Source organism: Ranitomeya variabilis, chromosome 1, assembly GCF_051348905.1.
Source record: "Ranitomeya variabilis isolate aRanVar5 chromosome 1, aRanVar5.hap1, whole genome shotgun sequence".
NCBI classification, from domain to species: domain Eukaryota; kingdom Metazoa; phylum Chordata; class Amphibia; order Anura; family Dendrobatidae; genus Ranitomeya; species Ranitomeya variabilis.
In genome coordinates this window covers 265,143,098-265,163,260 of record NC_135232.1, presented here as the reverse complement: position 1 = coordinate 265,163,260, position 20,163 = coordinate 265,143,098, and the positions used below count along the sequence as shown (strand labels likewise).

At 45.6% G+C, this 20,163-nt stretch overlaps 1 protein-coding gene across 2 annotated transcripts in view; it reads right to left on the bottom strand.

Annotated features, from left to right (window-relative positions):
• Positions 1-10,459, bottom strand: part of SLC25A1 (solute carrier family 25 member 1) — a 52,385-nt gene extending 41,926 nt beyond the window's left edge. The window contains exon 1 of one of the 2 annotated variants that reach the window (XM_077293444.1): positions 10,133-10,459. In XM_077293444.1, coding sequence (XP_077149559.1) covers positions 10,133-10,298 — 166 coding nt within the window. In that variant the 5' untranslated portion in view covers positions 10,299-10,459. The remainder of the gene's footprint in view (positions 1-10,132) is intronic. The other variant, XM_077293445.1, reaches the window with a different exon arrangement.
• Between the last annotated feature and the right edge of the window lie 9,704 nt (positions 10,460-20,163).

Sequence of the window (20,163 nt, the reverse complement as noted above, 5' to 3'; positions counted from 1 at the left end):
GCCCTAATGCTGATCCAGCAGGCCGTAACAGCGCTCCAGCACTGATTGACAGCCAGGTCCTAATGCTGATCCTGCTGGCTGTAATAGCACCCCCGACACTGACTGACAGCCGGGTCCTAATGCTGATCCTGCTGGCTGTAAGAGCACCCCAGCACTGACTAACAGTCGGGTCCTTATGCTGATCCTGTAGGTTGTAACAGTGCCTGGCATTGACGGACAACCAGGCCCTAATGCTGATCATGCAGGCTGTAACAGCACCCCCAAAACCGAATGACAGCCGGGCCCTAATGCTGATTCTGCAGGCTGTAACAGTGCCTGGCACTGACTGACAGCCGGGTCCTAATGCTGAACCTGCTGGCTGTAATAGTGCCCCCGACACTGACTGACAGCCGGGTCCTAATGCTGATCCTGCAGGCTGTAACAGCACCCCTAACACTGACTGACAGCCAGGCCCTAATGCGGATTCTGCTGTCAGTCAGTGCCGGGCCCTATTAGAGCTGCCACTCTCTCTGCACTGAGCGGTGAATTAAACCTTGTCGGCAACACAGCTATAAAAGAGTGAGCCTGCCAGGGGAGGAAAATAAATTAATGTCCTCCCGGCAGCGGGGCTCTAAGTGCAGGCGCCATGGCAGGTTCACTACGATATTAACCTGCAGATTAACCCCATATCTGCATGGTAATTGCGTTTTTTCATGTCACAGGTTCCTTTGAAGTCTTTATGGTCAAGTTATACATCCTTTTCTTAGATGGGCATTTTACAATAACTTATGTCCATATGTGATATAAAACACCAGGTCAGCTTAAGATATGCATTTTTATAATAAGAGGGCACACAAATGTACCTGTCAAGTTACAAAGGAAATCTCAAATTACAAATAGCAGGATACAAGTATGTCTACACATGTTTCTCTGGTACAAACTGTCTTCTTCCTCTCTCTCCCCAGCCCCGGGTCCAGCTTTTCTTGTTTTATACGCCCATTGATTCCTTTCACAGAGTGGTGTCATTAGAGTACCTAAGAGCCGCAACTTGTCCTCAGGACTTTAGAGCACTTAAATTCAGAAGAAAAAAAAGAGAAGTAAATGTGGAAGCTATATAAATAAATAAATATATCTTTTTATGATTTTCTAAATAAACCCTTTGTATGATTACATAAGAGCATAAAGTCATTAGAGAAAAGAACATTAGCAGAGCTACGTTCATACAAAGTGCCAGAAAACAAAAAAAAGATGGAAAATTGCACAACGGTGGCCAGTAATTTCAAATTTGGTAATAGCTTCGGGTAAAAAAAATCAGGATGCCCAAAAATAATTATGGTACTTGGCTCTCTTAATATGTACCGAGTGTAATGAACTTGTTTGGGCAGTCGCAACGATTCTTCAAAGAATTTTGTCTGCTGCCACCCGGAAGATTGATAGTAAAATATATATTACTGCTGAAAAAAAAACTCGTCCATCAACTTCAGCAAATGGAAAAGAGAGGCCGAGCGTGTCAATAAAGGAAGGGGTAGGGATATTTTTTATAACGCGATGTTTCACAGGACATAAGCTCCTTCTTCCTTGTAAAGAACTCCGGTGGTGACTACTCCACAGATGCACTGCTCTTATGGTACAGGAAAGAAAATGGAACTTTATTTCCGAGTGATAAAAATCACAGCACTTGGCAGCAATTTTCATAAGTCAAGGCACAACGTGTGAACACAGCCTATAGGTTGCAGGCCAATAGCTAAAACATACCGGTCAGTGCTCCTTTCTTCCCTATAATTGCAGATTCACCTACTAGTCAGCAAGGTAAACCAATACATTTTTAATACAAGATAATGATATAATATACAAGATCATGACATGGGATCAAAACCTACACTTTTAGGTGAAAAATGGCTTCACACTATACCTAGGGTACAGAAAAAAATCCTATACAAGCTGCTGGGAATAATAGCATTTTATATTGATGCTCTGTAGTAATGATGCGATCAGTCGCATAACCAAAAGCTTGGGGGCTCCAATTTAAAATCTCTAACAGTGCCCTCAACTAACAAAAGTCTATATTATTATTATTGGTCTCATACAGACCAAAGGGTCTCGCCAAGATTTAGGACCTAGGTGCAACTGTATCCCCAGCACCCACTATAGTTACACCATTGGCCAAAACATGTTTTGGATGTGGCCAAGGAGACAACTCTAGAATGGCTTCACTCAGACAAGAGACATAGAGGAGTCTGTCACAAACATGGAATTTCTCTATGAGACGTTACCCCCAAACTGCTGCACTGTCACTACAAAAATAGAATGAGTAATAGTAAAAATTGTCCTAATAATTATAAAAGTAACCACTCTAAACACTGAACAGAGCGGGTAAATCTTTACGCACAGCAGTGCCCCCAATTATGTGCAGAATAGTAATCAAGGGAATCAAGCACTAATCAATGGCTTAATGAGACCACAGAGTACCGGTAGGCTGGACTCCGGAACACGCTGTGACAGAAGAAGGCAGTGAATAGGCTCTTTTACCTGTCACCTAGCCCTGCAAGAATCTGAGAGGAAGGCAGATGATGCTACAAGACTGGCGAGGACATAGTATGTTACTTGTCTGGTTATTTATGGTCTTTGACATACTGTATGAGGTTAGTAGTAGCCCTCCACATCAGTAGGGTAGAAAGCACACCTCTTCTGCTCTTTGTCTAGATTTTTATATGGAGACAGATATAACATTGTAGAGAGATAAAGCACATTGTATATAATAACTCCAGCGAAGTCCATTTAATAGAGAAACTCTTCTGTCTAGGGACCTATTGAAGGCACAATCGCAATTCAGATAATAAGGCAAGACATAGGCAGGATAATTAAGTCCCCAATGCAGTGTGTATGCTGAACAAGTTAGTAATGTGCCGAAAGCCATCTAACCTCTCTGCTTGCTCTATTCAGAAGAAAACAGCATCTACAGAGAAGGGACTTGCTGATACCATGCCTCATTGAAGACAATGGCTTTATCAGGAGAACATCTGAATAATGTTTTTTAGCCATTCAGGCAGAAGCTCCCAACAGAGTACTGAACGAGAACCAGTATATTGTGTTAACCCAGCGTAATGTTGCACTCAGACAACCCGACAATCGATGTTTGTTCCCAATTATTGGCCCATGATCACCTGAAAATTGTACAAAACATTTGTTCACCTGGTGACTGCATCATTTATGCTGGCATAAAAATCATTGACAGCACTTCACCCCAAGTATTAATAATGATCCTGTTCCTATCACTATTCATTGACCTGTGTGAACAGATGCCGATTGACTAGTATTTATTCAAATGTGCACTGGAAAGGTTTCATTTTGTTAATTTAATGAGTTAGTATTCAATTGCGGCTCATTGCAATTTCACAGATTAAAGAGAATCTGACAACACAGGATGACAGTTCAAGCCAAGTACAGACGCTTGAAGCCAGATGGCATGGCCAAACATTTAGGTGCACCTTCCGCCCAATTTGTTATCCATCTCCTCGCTTCTCCAGCTCTATGAAGCCAGAGCTGCCAATCATTGGATATGGGGTGGAGATTGAAGGAAACCAAGTAAGTGGTAAGGCACCTCTTGGTTTGAACAGTCATTCTGTGCTGACAAACTCAGTTTAAGGGATCCTGAATAGAAAGGCATTAGATCACATTCATACCTAATTACATTATCTGGAGTTCCTGGTCTCCTGCCATAGAGGTCTGCGGATGGGGGAGGGGGTTGTATAAAACTTAAGATTAGACAAAGCACAGATAAGGAGGGCTTGTGTCCAGAATCGTAACATGACTAAAGTCCATTGCAACCTTTGCAGCAAGGCCTTTTATACAGCACGGCCTTATATACAGGAGGTCTTGCATACAGCAAGACCTTTTATACATGGCAGTTAATGAACTCCAAACTAAAGTGCAAAAAGCCTAAAGTGGCACACAATTGTGTATGGAGCTGTGCTGTACTTCAACATGCCTCAAATTTCATACACGTAACCAAAAATTACCGCACACTCTGACTCGATATGATGCAAAAAGGTGTTCAACGCGTTTATTACAAAAAAAGAAAAGTTGCCATGAAGTGAACAGAAACACAATGAATTCAGATTGGACCAAACCCAACGTTTCGACCCAAAAGGGTCTTATTCATGGGGTTACTTGGTTTCCAGAAATGCGTATATAGAGAAGAAAGCAGGTAGGCAATTTTTTTCAGTATAAATCCTGTCACTGTGATAAATAGAGCAGTATTAGAATAGAGCATAAAGACTGTCTAGGGGTCCTGGATGCTGATGACTATAATGGGATGTCTATGGTGTCACATGGAGACGCATCTGTGCATGCATGTAGATGAAGGCAAAATAGCGACTCTTTGAAGAGCCAGGGGTAGCGTTGTAGCGCATAAGCTTTGCCTGTTAAGGCTCGGAGCAGCAGTACTCCCGTATAGAATTCAATGTAGTTTATTAAAGAAAGGGGAGAGGTAGCGAGTCCACTCACCCACACTGGTGAGGCAGGAATAGACGTGCTGGACATGAATTGTCCTTGAGCCAGAACACATTTATGCCCAGTATGGTAGAATGTACTAGGGAGATCTAGGATGTAGGATGACCTGGCTCCCGGTATACTGCTGAGTCCGACGTGCTGGAGTGTAGGAGCGGCACTCCCGTGCCTTGCTCCCATATCAAATTTCATACAAACACCAAGATAGGTGTTTTTCAACCCTACATAAATTGTGCAATGTTTCATTAGATTTCCTTCTTGGGGTATGTGCCCATGATCAGGAATTGCTGCAGGTTTGATGCTGCACATTTATGCAGCGACAAACCCACATCAACCAGCTGCTACGGCATAATGGGTGTGATTTCTAGAAATTCCATGCCCACTATGCGTCCACAGGCGCCCGCAGATCACCCATGGACACTGACATGCGGGGCGTCTTTACAGATCGCAGCATGTCAATTTCTCTTGCAGAGACGCTTGCCTCCAAAAGAGAAATTTCACCCATAGAATGTATTGAACACGGTAAGTCTGCAAGGTTCAGTGATCACATGCGGATTTACCTGCGTTCAATAGACCGCAGCACTTTGGACGCAGTGGACATGTGCTGCACCCCAAGTGCTGCTATCCAGATCGTGGCCTCACATTGAAGCATTGAGTCAGTCTTGTAATACAGTGCAGTATAAAGACACCATAAAAACCTAAGAAGATAAAATACCGCATTTAGGAATATCCGTCCATACTATAAGAAGACCCTATTTGGCCTTGTCTCTCCCTCTGTAGCAGCAATCATATTGAGGACTGGCACTGAAATAATCTGGTGTTGCCCTCTTAGCATTCAGTACATGGAGACCACTATATGAAGGTGGCACTTCAGCCATCCACTAACAGCCTTCCGACAGCTCAGTGCATTTATGGGCCCTTGAACAAGTGTCCCTGACCAGAGATAAGCACAATCCCCTCTGGCACACTTTGCCTTTACTGCTCTTTGCTAGCACTTGTTTTGCTGCCTTTCTTCACTACTCAGGAGAGCAAAGGTGAAAGTCCAAAACATGTCGTAGAAATGCCGCCAGTGACTGGTCAGCACATTAGCAGCGCACAGACCTGTGTTACTTGTTAGTGGATCCTGATGATGTGTTGATTTTTTCTTTTTTTAAGGTAGGATCTGCTGACACTTATGTCTATGAGGACTGACAAACACTTGCTGAAATGTTTGACCTCAGTAGAAGGATCTAAATGGACAAGTTATCGGACTACCCATACTTTGTCTATGGCCCCACTACAGGTCTAGGCCTTCATGCGTCTCATACATAATACTTACAGAACGACAGGCAATCTGTTATATATAATGGTTAATGGCCGAGTGCAGAAATCCTTGGAAAACATCTCCTGCATCACAATTAGTTTCTACGGTGGAGGATTGTATTACTGAAGATTCAAATAAAAACACCAGCACTTGCCCTACAAAAAAGGTTCTAATTGGCAACGCAAAGCCACACCGGCTAAAGGCACAATCTGCCCCTGTGCTTGAGATACTAGAAGAATGTGAAAACTTGTATAGCGTTACGCTATGGTACTGATATGAATCTAGGTATCAATGTTACAAAACTGACCTGGGGATATGTATTATTGAAGATTGATAGCAATTATGGACCATGATGGTTATGCAGGCTCACATTCTCATGTACTGGTAAACAGTGGCATGTAAAATTTTGGGCACCACTGGCCAAAATTACTGTTATTGAGAACAGTTCAACAAGTTGAAGATTAAATTATCTCTAAAAGGCCTTCTTTTACATTTTAAAAATTACAAAAAGGAAAAATGGGCAAATGCATATGTTTGGGCATCCTTGGAGATTTGTGTGCGCAGATAACTTTAACCAAGTTTTCAGAACTTAATTAGCCTGCTAGGGTTATGGCTTGTTCACTAAACAGCAGCCATGGGTTTGTCTAAGCAGCAGCCTAGCACTCTGAAAATGATGGAGGCCCACAAAACAGGAGGAGGCTATAAAAAGATAGCAAAGGGTTTTCAAGCAAAATGTCAGTGATAACTGCTCGTAAGATTGCTATAGGGGCAAATCAGAACCCTCCATTTGACTGCAAAAGACCTTCAGAAAGATTTAGCAGACTCTGGAGTTCTGGTACATTGTTCTACTGTTCAGAGACACCTGTACAAATATGGCCTTCATGGAAGAGTCATCAGAAGAAAACCTCTCCTGCGTCTTCAACATAAAATTCGGCGTCAGACGTACCGATATGCAAAAGAACATCTAAAAAATCTGATGCATTTTGGAAACAATTCCCGTCTATCCATGAGGTTAAAATAGAACTCTTTGGCCACAATGATCAAAGGTATGTATGTTGAACAACAGGCACAGAATTTCAGGAGAAAAACATGTTGCCAACCATTAAGCATGGGGGTGGATCAATCATGCTTTGAGGTTGTGTTGCTCCGGGAACATTTCCCAGGTAGAAAGAAAAATGAAATCAATGAAATTTCAACAAACTCATGATGCAAACATAAAATCATCTGTAAAAAAAAAAAAAGCTGAAGTTAAAAACAGGATGGCTTCTACAAATGGATAATGATTAGTGATGAGCGAACGTGCTTCGATAAGGTGTTATTCAAGCATTCTCGTGTGCTAACCGAGTGTCTTCAGCGTGCTTGAAAAATATGTTAGAATCCCTGAGGCTGCAGATCTTGCGGCTGTTAGGCAATATCTGCATGAGTTGCGGCTGTCTTACAGCCATGAGACATAAAACCACGGGGACATATTTTTCAAGCACGTTGAAGACACTCGGTTAGCACACGAGCATGCACGGATAACACCTTATCTGAGAACTTTCGCTAATCACTAATAAAGGTCCTGAACACAAGTCAAAATCCACAATAGACTACCTGAAAAGGAGCTAACTGAAGGTTTTATAATGGCCCTCACAGTCCCCTGATCTGAACATTATTGAAAATCTGTGGCTAGACCTCAAAATAGCAGAGCATGCAAGGCGACCCAGGAATCTCACGGAACTGGAAGAATTTTCCAAGGACCAATGGATGAAAATCCCTCAAACCAGAATTGAAAGACTCTCGGCTGGCTACAAAAAGCATTTACAAGCTGTGATACTTTCAAAAGGGGTGCTACTAGGTACTAACCATGCAGGTTTTTGTAATTTTTAAAATGTAAAAGATGAAAAAAATATATATTTTGAGCGTAAAAAACACAGGAAATGTGTCATTTTTAACTGTAGGCCTTTTAGAAATCAATTCATTTTTAACTTGCATATCTGTTCACAGTAACAGTAATTTTGACCAGGGGTACCCAAACTTTTACATGCTATTGTATATTCTGTAATCGGACTGCCCATACTTTGTCTATGGCCCCACTAAAGGTCTAGGCCTTCATGTGTCTCATATATGATACGTACAGAACGACAGGCAATCTGTTATATATAATGGTTACTGGCTGAGTGCAGAAATCCTTGGAAAACATCTGCTGCATCACAATTAGTTTCTATGGTGGCTGATTGTATTACCGAAGACTGATAGCGACCCTGGACCATGATAGTTATACATTGCTCGTATTCTCCGGTACTGGTACATGTATTCCAGAAGGAAACTGAGATGTTTAACCATATGAACTATTCCAAAACCCGTGAACCTGGCTGATCGTATGAATAGATTATTCTGTTACCGTTCCTAAAAGGCCACCTGTCAACTCTTCTTACTTGTGTATTTTAGGAAATGTTTGCAATTCTCATCAGCTTTTCATAAAAACTCTGCATTGTGCCGTTCTTCTTTAATTCCTCCTAAAAATGTATGAATAAATTGAGAACTAGGCGTCTCCATTCCCCTTGTCAATGGGAAATGTCCACACACAGCCGGACACTGACCAATCAATGCTCACAATGTTTTATGTCGACACACCCACTTGACAAAGTAAAAAAGAAAGCCCAATTGATTCATACATTTCCGGAAACAAAAATAGAGGAACGGCAAGATTCAGAGTTCCAGAAATCCCTTTTCATAACTAGTCCAAGTATTTACTAACAGATGTCAGGAGAGTGGATGGGTTCGCTTTCCTCTAGGGATTTTTGGTCACTGTATTTCCTACATTAATTTTCTCCATATACCTACAATAAAACTTCAGACCTGACGCTCCCAAGGGTTGGGTTTGGTAGAAGTAGCATGTTGCATCATTCTCACACGTCACCTTTCGGATCATTGGTTAAATATGGTTGACACATTTTTTGGGGTGGGAAGAGTTGTAGACAGATCAGTCACAAGATGCTACCAGGTAGAAACCATACCGTAACCGTGAGTATACGGAACGCAGAGCCAGCACTGGCCAATTCCTCACTTCCCCCTTCATATAGATTATCATTCCAAACTTCTGTCTTGCGTTTGGGCACAGAGACAGGAACTTTGCATTAATGGTTCACCAAGAACATCCCGCTCCAGTCTTTTCAGTTAAAAGCATTAAATCTCTTATCGCTTTCCATTTTTTTACATGAAGCCATACAATACTCTATCTCCTGGTAGAACAACTGATGACCTTCCATAATCAAACGTCATCGTCAAAGTAAGATGTTCTTCACACAACCATTCATATTCCTGCTGATTTGACCTTGATTTTGTAGTAGAGGTCACAACTTTTAATTATAAACTTATTTCAGACCAATAAAGTTGAACGTTCACGAGTTCAAAACTTTGGTAGACCTCCATTCTTTTCTATTATCTCAATTGTGGCAGAGAAAAAAACAAGAAAACTAATCAGTACAATAACTGGCACAACATGAGTCTGAAGGAGATCACAGATGAGAGATACGGCAGGCAATCTAATGTTTGTGGTGGGCCGTAATCATGAGACACCACAGCTTCCCAGGTCTGTAAGTAATGCTGTGTCTATAGGTAATAGGACCAAGACCACCCCTGTGACCCCCTCACTCCCATATAATGCAGACCTCATCTTTAGGGGGCTATACACATCTACAAGAAAACCTGAATGCTGCGAGAGACATGGCTGCGCTGTTGATGACCATACTGACCCCTGGACCGGTCTGGGTATGTGTCAGTGTTTGTGGTGGGATTTTCTGCACCTCTAGACAGGAAAGATGCTGTGCACAATATACCAGGGGCGTTTTCATGTGTTTTACTTCATTTGAATGGGAGAAAAAACGCAGCAAAACCGCTGGAAGAATTGGCATGTTTCAAATTTGAGGAAAAAAAAATACAATAAAGGTTGAATTTCGCGAGGAAGAAAGAAAAAAACAGTGTGTGCCTGAGATTTCAGAAAGCTCATTCACTGTGCTGCAGTGTAAAGATGGGGACAGCGCGCCCGGTAATGAGCTGTCAGTGCCCGGCCATCCTCACAGCCAGCAGCTCAGCAGTGCCCGGCCATCCTCACAGCCAGCAGCTCAGCAGTGCCCGGCCATCCTCACAGCCAGCAGCGCCAGGCCATCCTCACAGCCAGCAGCTCAGCAGTGTCCGGCCATCCTCACAGCCAGCAGCGCCAGCAGGGGCCGGCCATCCTCACAGCCAGCAGCGCCAGCAGTGCCCGGCCATCCTCACAGCCAGCAGCTCAGCAGGGGCCGGCCAGCCTGGCAACTAGTGTCCTCACACCCCGGGGAGTGCTGCCCACACAGTACTCACCTGCTAAGATGGCTTTGCCCGGGTGGGTCAGCTTGGCTCCTCCGGCTGGTGCAGCGGCTGCCAGGGTCCTCAGCCCACTCGGGACAGCGAAAGGGGAGCCTGGCAGGGCAGGGAGCGGTGACACCTGGGCAGGCAGCAGCGGGGAGCCCGGCTTGGAGATGGACATGGCGGATATGACAGACGTCTGCCAGGGTCTGGGGCTTGGGGCTCGGAACGGGGCTTCCACTGGTTCCGGCAGCCGCCGTGTCCGGGATCCGGGGTGGGGGAGGCGCTGCCGGTGCTGCCTCCCGCCCTGAGCCGCGCCCCGTCCTGCTGGCAGCACCGCCCGGGGGAAGGACCGAGAAGTCGCAGTGTACCGGGCCACATGTACGGGCTGGTGGCGGGATGCGGAGGGCCTGACAGGACTCCTCACCTGGGCTCCATCATGGCAGCTATTCTGTGCAGTCCCTGTCATGGCCTCACCACATACATGGCGCTAGTTACAGTCTGTATTCTGTCAGCAGACTGCACACCGTCAGAGAGTCCGGCTGCTGACAGGAGGCTGAAGCTGTACCCTGCCCCCACCTAAAGTTACCTCACCAACCAAGGCAGTGTATAAGCCGCAGCCACCTTCTGAGGGTCCTGGTCACATTACAGTTGTGCCCTAGTGTTACCGCTCGGTGTGCAGCCACACATGTCTATAGGGCTCTACTGCAGATGGCAGCTGAGTGGTCAGCAAAAGTGCATTCATCACACATACCTCATCACAAGCAGCCTTTACACAGACATGTCCTGGTCCCTATTAAAGGCTCCTGACCATTTATTTCTTAAACAGGCTTAAATTGATAACATTATAGTCTATGGGTGACAAGTGCCGATGTTATACATCCATCGCAGCTTTGTCTTCATTTACAGGAACCTGTCATGAGGATGTTACACCGCACATTAATAGCATGTGTGCACAGGCGCTTTGCTATACCGCACATTAATGGCATGTGTGTGTAGCGCCCCCACTGCCGCAGGGCCGAGGGGTACCCGGTACCGGGCCTCTGAGTCTCTGCTCTGGGGTTGTCACGGTGGCTAGGCCCGGTCCGTGACCCTGCCGAGGGGCGTACAGTGATAGATATGATGGATGATGGTAGTGGTGGTGGTGGTGCGGTGCAGTAAATAACGAGGACACCAGGTTGCAGTCTCTTTACCTCTTTACTGAAGATCTCTGGGTCCTCAGTCCAGAATACGGATCACCAGGCTGCGCAAGTCCGGCCGGTCCAATGGCACCTCCAGAGTTCTCCTTGCAGGTGGAAATCTGTGCCTTCCTGCTAGCGCTATGTGTTGTGGTCCTCCCCTGCTGTGCTTACGGGATAGTACCCCACAACTGTTGTGTCTGTTTCTGATGTTCCCTCACAACTCGTTCGGATGATGTTCTTCTCCTCCGTCCCTCCCTGATGTTCTGGTTAGGACGGCACCCGTATGACGAGTAGGCTCGGAGCTCTTCCGGGACCCTAGAGTCGCCCCTCTCCTAGTGCGCCCCCCATGTCTTCATAGGTGATGTATGTGAGACAGCCCGCCTGAGACTGACTGTCCTGCCGTTGGTTTGAAGTATTGCTTGGAGCTAGATATATATACTTCCTCGGCGTTCCAGCCGCCGGTTGTGCGCCTCAGTAGGATGTTGCCTCGGTCTTACAGCACGACTCCTACTGGTATTCTCCTCTTGCTTAGATCTCGTTTCTCACTCAGCACAATATATCTCGCTTCTAATCCTTTCTTAGGGCACCGCCGCTATGCTGAGCAGGCACGGTCCCGTGACGTTCTTTCTTGTTGCCAGGCCTCTGTCAGGGTCCCAAACCTGACAGAGACCCTACCGAATCTTCCCCACAACACCCTCTGCCACAAGGTGTTGCCTGGTTCCAACCCAGTCAGCTTCTGTCTAACTTCCTGCCTGACCCCCAGTTTTTCCACAGTGGTGAGGAGTGGCCTAATAAATAGCACCCTTAGCTCCCCCTGGAGGCCCAACTGTGAAATGTATTGGTGTATGTGATACCTGGTCAGATGAACTCCTTCAGTGCCATCAGACATACCATAGCCCCCCTTAGCGGCGGAGCCACAGTACTGCAACGACCAGGACTCTGGGGCGCTGCATGTGCACAGGCGCTTTGTTGTACCGCACATTCAGGCTACTTTCACACTAGTGTCGTGCACTGCACGTCGCTATGCGTCGTTTTGTAGAAAAAACACATTCTGCAAAAGTGCTTGCAGGATGTGTTTTTTCTCCATAGACTTGCATTAGCGACGCAGTGCGACGCATTGCCACACGTCGCAACCGTCATGTGACGGTTGCGTCGTGTTGCGTCTTTCCGTCGCCACCAAAAAACGTTGCATGTAACGTTTTTTGGTGCGTCGAGACCGTCTTTTCCGACCGCACATGCGCAGCCGGAACTCCGCCCCCGCCTTCCCGCACATCACAATGGGGCAGCGGATGCGTTGAAAAACAGCATCCGCTGCCCCCGTTGTGCGGCGCTTTTACTGCTTGCATCGGTACGTCGCAACAACGCAATTCGTCGTGCGTCGTACGATTCTAGTCTGAAAGTAGCCTAATAGCATGTGTGCACAGGCGCTTTGTTATACTGCACATTAATGGCATGTGTGCACAGGTGCTTTGTTGTACCGCACATTAATGGCATGTGTGCACAGGCGCTTTATTATACCGCACATTAATGGCATGTGTGCACATGTGCTTTGTAATACCGCATATTAATGGCACGTGTGCACAGGCACTTTGTATTACCGCACATTAATGGCATGCGCTCAGGTGCTTTGTTTATACAGCACATTAACGGCATGCTGTACAGGCCCTTTGTAATACCGCACATTAATGGCATGTGCTCAGGGGCTTTTTTTATACAGCACATTAACGGCATGCTGTACAGGCACTTTGTAATACCGCAGATTAATGGCATGTGTGCACAGGCGCTTTTTTTATACAGCACATTAATAACATGGTCTACAGGCACTTTGTGATACCACACATTAATGGCATGTGTGCACAGGCGCTTTGTAATACCGCACATTAATGGCATGTGTGCACAGGCACTTTGTAATACCGCACATTAATGGCATATGTGCACAGGCGCTTTGTAATACCGCACATTAATGGCATGTGTGCACTGGCGCTTTGTAATACCGCACATTAATGGCATGTGTGCACAGGCGCTTTGTAATACCGCACATTAATGGCATGTGTGCACAGGCGCTTTGTAATACCGCACATTAATGGCATGTGTGTACAGCCGCTTTGGATCTGCGTGTGATCCAGTGTCAGTGTTCTGTGCTCCGATCCTCTCGCATGACAGAATCGGAGCACCGGTGCGGAGGAGATGGAGAAAGTAATTTCTCCTTCTCCATTGCGAGCGTCCATGGGAATCGCACTGCACTTAGGTGGTATCCGACTGCAGTGCTATGTTTCATCAGGAAAAAAACGTAAACAATAGAATTAAATTGGTACGAATGCAGTCCGATTATTAATTGGATTGTATTTGTCTGATTTAATCACAAGTGGGAACGAGCCATAACGGTAAGTATTTAATCAGCACGAAAGCGCCTGTACATACATGACACTAACTAGAATATCCACATGACTGGTTACTTTTCAGCTCCTCTTCACTTTGGGGATGCAGTGAGGAACAGCAGGGGAGAGTTCAAGACCCTTATTCTGGTGATTGCCAAGACACCCGATAATTAGAAATTTAATATCTTTTCTTTGGATACACAATAAATATCTATTATGGAAAAAAATAAATTAAAATTGTGGCTGAACGCAAGGCTTCTTGGTCAGTATAGATACCAGTGGGGCAATCTAATTATCTATTCCCATCGTTGAGAGATTCAAAATCGGGGGTAGCCGAGACCTCAAAGAACATGATCGGGGTCGGTTTTTACCGACCCCTGTTTTGCGATCGCCGGTAATTAACTGTTTACCGGCGACCGCAAAAAAAAAAAAAAAAAGCGATCTGTAATTCTCTGTCCTCTGATGTGATCGCACATCAGAGGACAGAGAAATAGGGGGATTCGGGGACCCTATCATACTCACCCGGTGTCCCTGGGTCCTCCTGCGTCTCCTCTTGCCGGCCGGCTTCTTCCTCTGCAAAGAAAATGGCGGGCGCATGCGCAGTGCGCCCGCCATCTGCTGCCATCTGCCGGCCGGCAGGAGAGACGAGTTGGGGCTAAAATTAGGGTTAGGGTTAGGGTTAGGGCTAGGGTTAGGGTTAGGGCTAGGGTTAGGGCTAGGGTTAGGGTTAGGGCTAGGGTTAGGGCTAGGGTTGGGGCTAAATTTAGGGTTAGGGTTAGGGTTAGGCTACTTTCACACTAGCGTTTTTTGGCTTCCGTCGCAATGCGTAGTTGGAGAAAAAACGCATCCTGCAAAAGTGCTTGCAGGATGCGTTTTTTTCTCCATTGACTTGCATTAGCGACACATTGCGACGGATTGCCACACGTCGCATCCGTCGTGCGACGGATGCGTCGTGCTTTGGCGGACCGTCGGCACAAAAAAACGCTACATGTAACTTTTTTTGTGCGACGTGTCCGCCATTTCCGACCGCGCATGCGCGGCCGGAACTCCGCCCCCGCCTCCCCGCACCTCACAATGGGGCAGCGGATGCGTTGAAAAAACAGCATCCTCTGCACCCGTTGTGCGGCGCTTACAACGCTAGCGTCGGTACGTCGGCCCGACACACTGCGATGGGCCGAGTACGACGCTAGTGTGAAAGTAGCCTTAGGCTTCTTTCACACTTGCGTCAGTACGGGGCGGTCGCAATGTGTCAGCCCGATGTACCGACGCACGTTGTGAAAATTGTGCACAACGTGGGCAGTGGATGCAGTTTTTCAACGCATCCGCTGCCCAGTCTATGTCTTGGGGAGGAGGGGGCAGAGTTACGGCCACGCATGCGCGGAAATGGCGGACGCGACGTACAAAAAAAGGTTACATTGAACTTTTTTTGTGACGACAATCCGCCAAAACACAACGGATCCAGTGCACGATGGACGCGACGTGTGGCCATCCGTCGGTAATACAAGTCTATGGGCAAAAAAGGCATCCTGTGGGCACATTTGCAGGATCCGTTTTTTGTCCAAAACGACGGATTGTGACGGATGCCACACGACGCAAGTGTGAAAGTAGCCTTAGTGTTAGGGTTGGGGCTAAAGTTAGGGCTAGGGTTAGGGTTAAATTTAGGGTTAGGATTGGGGCTAAAGTTAGGGTTAGGGCTAGGGTTGGGCTAAAATTAGGGTTAGGGTTGGGGCTAAAGTTAGGGATAGAGTTGGGATTAGGGTTAGGGTTTGGATTAGGGTTGGTATTAGGGTTACGGTTGGGATTAGGGTTACTTTTGGGATTAGGGTTGGGATTAGGGTTAGGGTTGGGATTAGGGTTAAGGTTAGGGTTGGGATTAAGGTTAGGGGTGTATTGGGATTAGGGTTAGGTTTGAGGTTGGGGTTGAGATTAGGGTTAGGGGTGTGTTGGATTTAGGGTTTTGATTAGGGTTATGGTTAGAGTTGAGATTAGGGCTGTTTTGGGGTTAGGGTTGTGATTATCGTTAGGGTTGTGATTAGGATTATGGATCGGGTTGAGATTAGGGTTAGGGGTGTATAGGAGTTAGGGTTGGAGTTAGAATTGGGGGGTTTCCACTGTTTAGGTACATCAGGGGGTCTCCAAACACGACAGACAATTTTGCGCTAAAAAAGTCAAATGGTGCTCCCTCCCTTCTGAGCTCTGCCGTGCGCCCAAACAGTGGTTTACCCCCACATATGGGGCATCAGCGTACTCGGGATAAATTGGACAACAACTTTTGGGGTCCAATTTCTCCTGTTACCCTTTTGAAAATAAAAACTTGGGGGCTAAAAATCTTTTTTGTGGGAAAAAAAATATTTTTTTATTTTCACTACTCTGCATTATAAACTTCTGTGAAGCACTTGAGCATTCAAAGTTCTCACCACATATCTAGATAAGTTCCTTAGGGGGTCTAGTTTCCAAAATTTGGTCACTTGTGGGGGGTTTTTACTGTTTAGGTACATCAGGGGCTCTGGAAACGCAAAATAACACCCACTGACAATTCTATCAAAGTCTGAATTCCAAAATGGCGCTCCTTCTCTTCCGAGCTCTGCCGTGTGCCCAAACAGTGGTTTACCCCCACATATGGGGTACCAGCATACTCAGGACAAATTGGAGAACAAATATTGCTGTCCAATTTCTCTTGTTACCCTTGTGAAAATAAAAACTTGGGGGCTAAAAAATCTTTTTTGTGGAAAAAAAAATATTTTCTATTTTCACTACTCTGCATTATAAACTTCTGTGAAGCACTTGGCAACTCAAAGTCCTCACCACATATCTAGATAAGTTCCTTGGGGGGTCTAGTTTCCAAAATGGGGTCACTTGTGGGGGGTTTCTACTGTTTAGGTACATCAGTGGCTCTGCAAACGCAACATAACGCCCGCAGACCATTCTATCAAAGCCTGCATTCCAAAATGGCGCTCCTTCCCTTCCGAGCTCTGCCGTGCGCCCAAACAGTGGTTTACTCCCACATATTGGGTACCAGCATACTCAGGACAAATTGGACAACAACTTTTGGGGTCCAATATCTCTTGTTACCCTTGTGAAAATAAAAATTTTGGGGCTAAAAAATCTTTTTGTGGGAAAAAAATATATTTTTTATTTTCACTACTCTGCATTATAAACTTCTGTGAAGCACTTGGGCATTCAAAGTTCTCACCACATATCTAGATAAGTTCCTTGGGGGGTCTAGTTTCCAAAATGGGGTCACTTGTGGGGGTTTCTACTGTTTAGGTACATTAGGGGTCTGCAAACGCAACATAACGCCAGCAGACAATTCTATCAAAGTCTGCATTCCAAAACGGCGCTCCTTCCCTTCCGAGCTCAGCCATGTGCCCAAACAGTGGTTTACCCCCACATATGGGGTACCAGCATACTCAGGACAAATTGGACAACAACTTTTGGGGTCCAATTTCTCTTGTTACCCTTGTGAAAATAAAAACTTGGGGGCTAAAAAATCTTTTTTGTTAAAAAAAAAAATATTTTTTATTTTCATGACTCTGCATTATAAACTTCTGTGATGCACTTGGGCATTCAAAGTTCTCACTACACATCTAGATAAGTTCCATGGGGGGTCTAGTTTCCAAAATGGGGTCACTTTTGGGGGGTTTCTACTGTTTAGGCACATCAGGGGCTCTCCAAACGCGACATGGCGTCCGATCTCAATTCCAGTCAATTTTGCATTGAAAAGTCAAATGGCGCTCCTTTGCTTCCGAGCTCAGCCATGCGCCCAAACAGTGGTTTACCCCCACATATGGGGTGTCGGCGTACTCAGGACAAATTGTTCAACAACTTCTGGGGTCCATTTTCTCCTGTTACCCTTGGTAAAATAAAAATTTGGAGGCAAAAAGATCATTTTTGTAGAAAAAATGCGATTTTTTTATTTTCACGGCTCTACGTTGTAAACTTCTGTGAAGCACCTGGGGGTTTAAAGTGCTCACCACACATCTAGATAAGTTCCTTAAGGGGTCTAGTTTCCAAAATGGTGTCATTTGTGGGGGGTTTCCACTGTTTAGGCACATCAGGGGCTCTCCAAACGTGACATGTCGTCCGATCTCAATTCCAGCCAATTCTACATTGAAAAAGTAAAATGACACTCCTTCTCTTCCAAGCTCTGCGGTGCGCCCAAACAGTGGTTTACCCCCACATATGGGGTATCGACGTACTCAGGAGAAATTGCACAACAACTTTTGTGGTCTAATTTCTCCTGTTACCCTTGTGAAAATAAAAATGTGGGGGCAAAAAGATCATTTTTGTAGAAAAAATGCGATTTTTTATTTTCACGGCTCTACGTTATAAACTTCTGTGAAGCACTTGGGGGTTCAAAGTGCTCACCACACATCTAGATAAGTTCCTTAAGGGGTCTAGTTTCCAAAATGGTGTCACTTGTGGGGGGTTTCCACTGTTTAGGCACATTAGGGGCTCTCCAAATGCGACATGGCGTCCGATCTCAATTCCAGCCAATTCTGCATTGAAACAGTCAAACGGCGCTCCTTCACTTCCAGGCTCTGCGGTGCGCCCAAACAGTGGTTTACCTCCACATATGGGGTATCGGCGTACTCAGGAGAAATTGCACAACAAAATTTGTGGTTAAATTTCTGTTTTTACACTTGTGAAAATTAAAAAAAATGGTTCTGAAGTAAAATGTTTGCAAAAAAAAGTTAAATGTTCATTTTTTTCTTCCACATTGTTTCAGTTCCTGTGAAGTACGTAAAGGGTTAATAAACTTCTTGAATGTGGTTTTGAGCAGCTTGAGGGGTGCAGTTTTTAGAATGGTGTCACACTTGGTTATTTTCTATCATATAGACCCCTAAAAATGACTTCAAAGGTGATGTGGTCCCTAAAAAAAACATGGTGTTGTAAAAATGAGAAATTGCTGGTCAACTTTTAACCCTTATAACTCCCTAAGAAAAAAAATTTTGTTTCCAAAATTATGCTGATGTAAAGTGGACATGTGGGAAATGTTATTTATTAACTATTTTTCGTGACATATCTCTCTGATTTAAGGGCATAAAAATACAAAGTTTGAAAATTGCAAAATTTTAAAAATTTTCGCCATATTTCCGTTTTTTTCATAAATAATCGCAAGTAATATCGAAGAAATGTTACCACTAACTTGAAGTACAATATGTCATGAAAAAACAATCTCAGAATCAGCGGGATCCGATAAAGCGTTCCAGAGTTATAACCTCATAAAGTAACAGTGGTCAGAATTGTAAAAATTGGCTCGGTCATTAAGTACCAAATTGGCTCTGTCACTAAGGGGTTAATAAACCGCATAGACTGTTTAAGTGAAAAGTGTCCCTGTGGACCTTGAATCCCGTTGCTAAGCGAGTATTCCCCAACCCGTTAGTGAGTGCTATCTCACACTAGGTATACTCCCCTACTCGTTCTGATCTTTGTGACATAGAGACACTGATGCATGCTGAGTGGTATCTACTAAGCGAATATTCTAATTCTTAGCATGTGTGCATGGATGATAGGTTCCTTTTTCAATTGTACTATCCAGCATATACAAGTGTCTCTCCACAGCTGATATCAGGTCAGACTGAACAACTCTTTCAAGATGTGAATTTTGGTAATTGCAGATACACTAATGTCAATGGAGCCAATCAATCGTACAATGAGTATTCATGAGATTACAAGCAAACAGGTCACAGATGAGGATGTTACCTTTAGTAGCCATTTAAACCCATTTGTGTCAACTTCTGTGCATGTTATCAGGCCAAAATCACCAGGGTATGTGAACTTTTGATCAGGGTCATTTGGATGTTTTGGGTTGTCATCAGGGCCGTATTTGCCACTAGGCACTCGAGGGCACGTGCCTAGGGCGGGGACGATGCGGGAGGCGGCACCTGAGCAAGTGAGCAAGGGTTTTGGTTTTTTTTTCTCACCTCCCGACCGCCCCCCCCGGGCCCAGCCTAACACCCACCCTCCGACCGCCGCCCCCCCCACCTCCCCCCGCGCTCCTTGAAGACGATACTCACCCTGCTCCAGCGATGCCTGCTCTCAGCTTCTGTAGCGCGTCCTGAGTGAGCGGTCACGTGGTACCGCTCATTAAGGCTCATGAATATGCGCATATTCATGAGCCTTAATGAGCGGTATCACGTGACCGCTCACGCAGGAAGAAGGTGCTGCGAGCCTGCGCCTGTGCGCCGGGAGTCGGGACAGAGCCGGAGGGATGTCGGCGCGCCCGCTTGGTGTGAGACAGCTGACAGGTGAGTATGAGGGACAGGGGGGATGAAGGAGGACGGTAAGCCGCCCGTGCCATGGGAGAAGGAGCGGGGAGCGGAGAGCGGAGGGGGGTGGTGGAGTGATCAGCCATGCATGGGGGGGGTGGAGAGATGAGCCATGCATAGGGGGGAATATGAGTCATGCATACAAGAGGTGGGGGGGTTATGAGCCATGCATACAGGGTGGCGGGGGGGGGTAGATATGAGCCATGCATACAGGA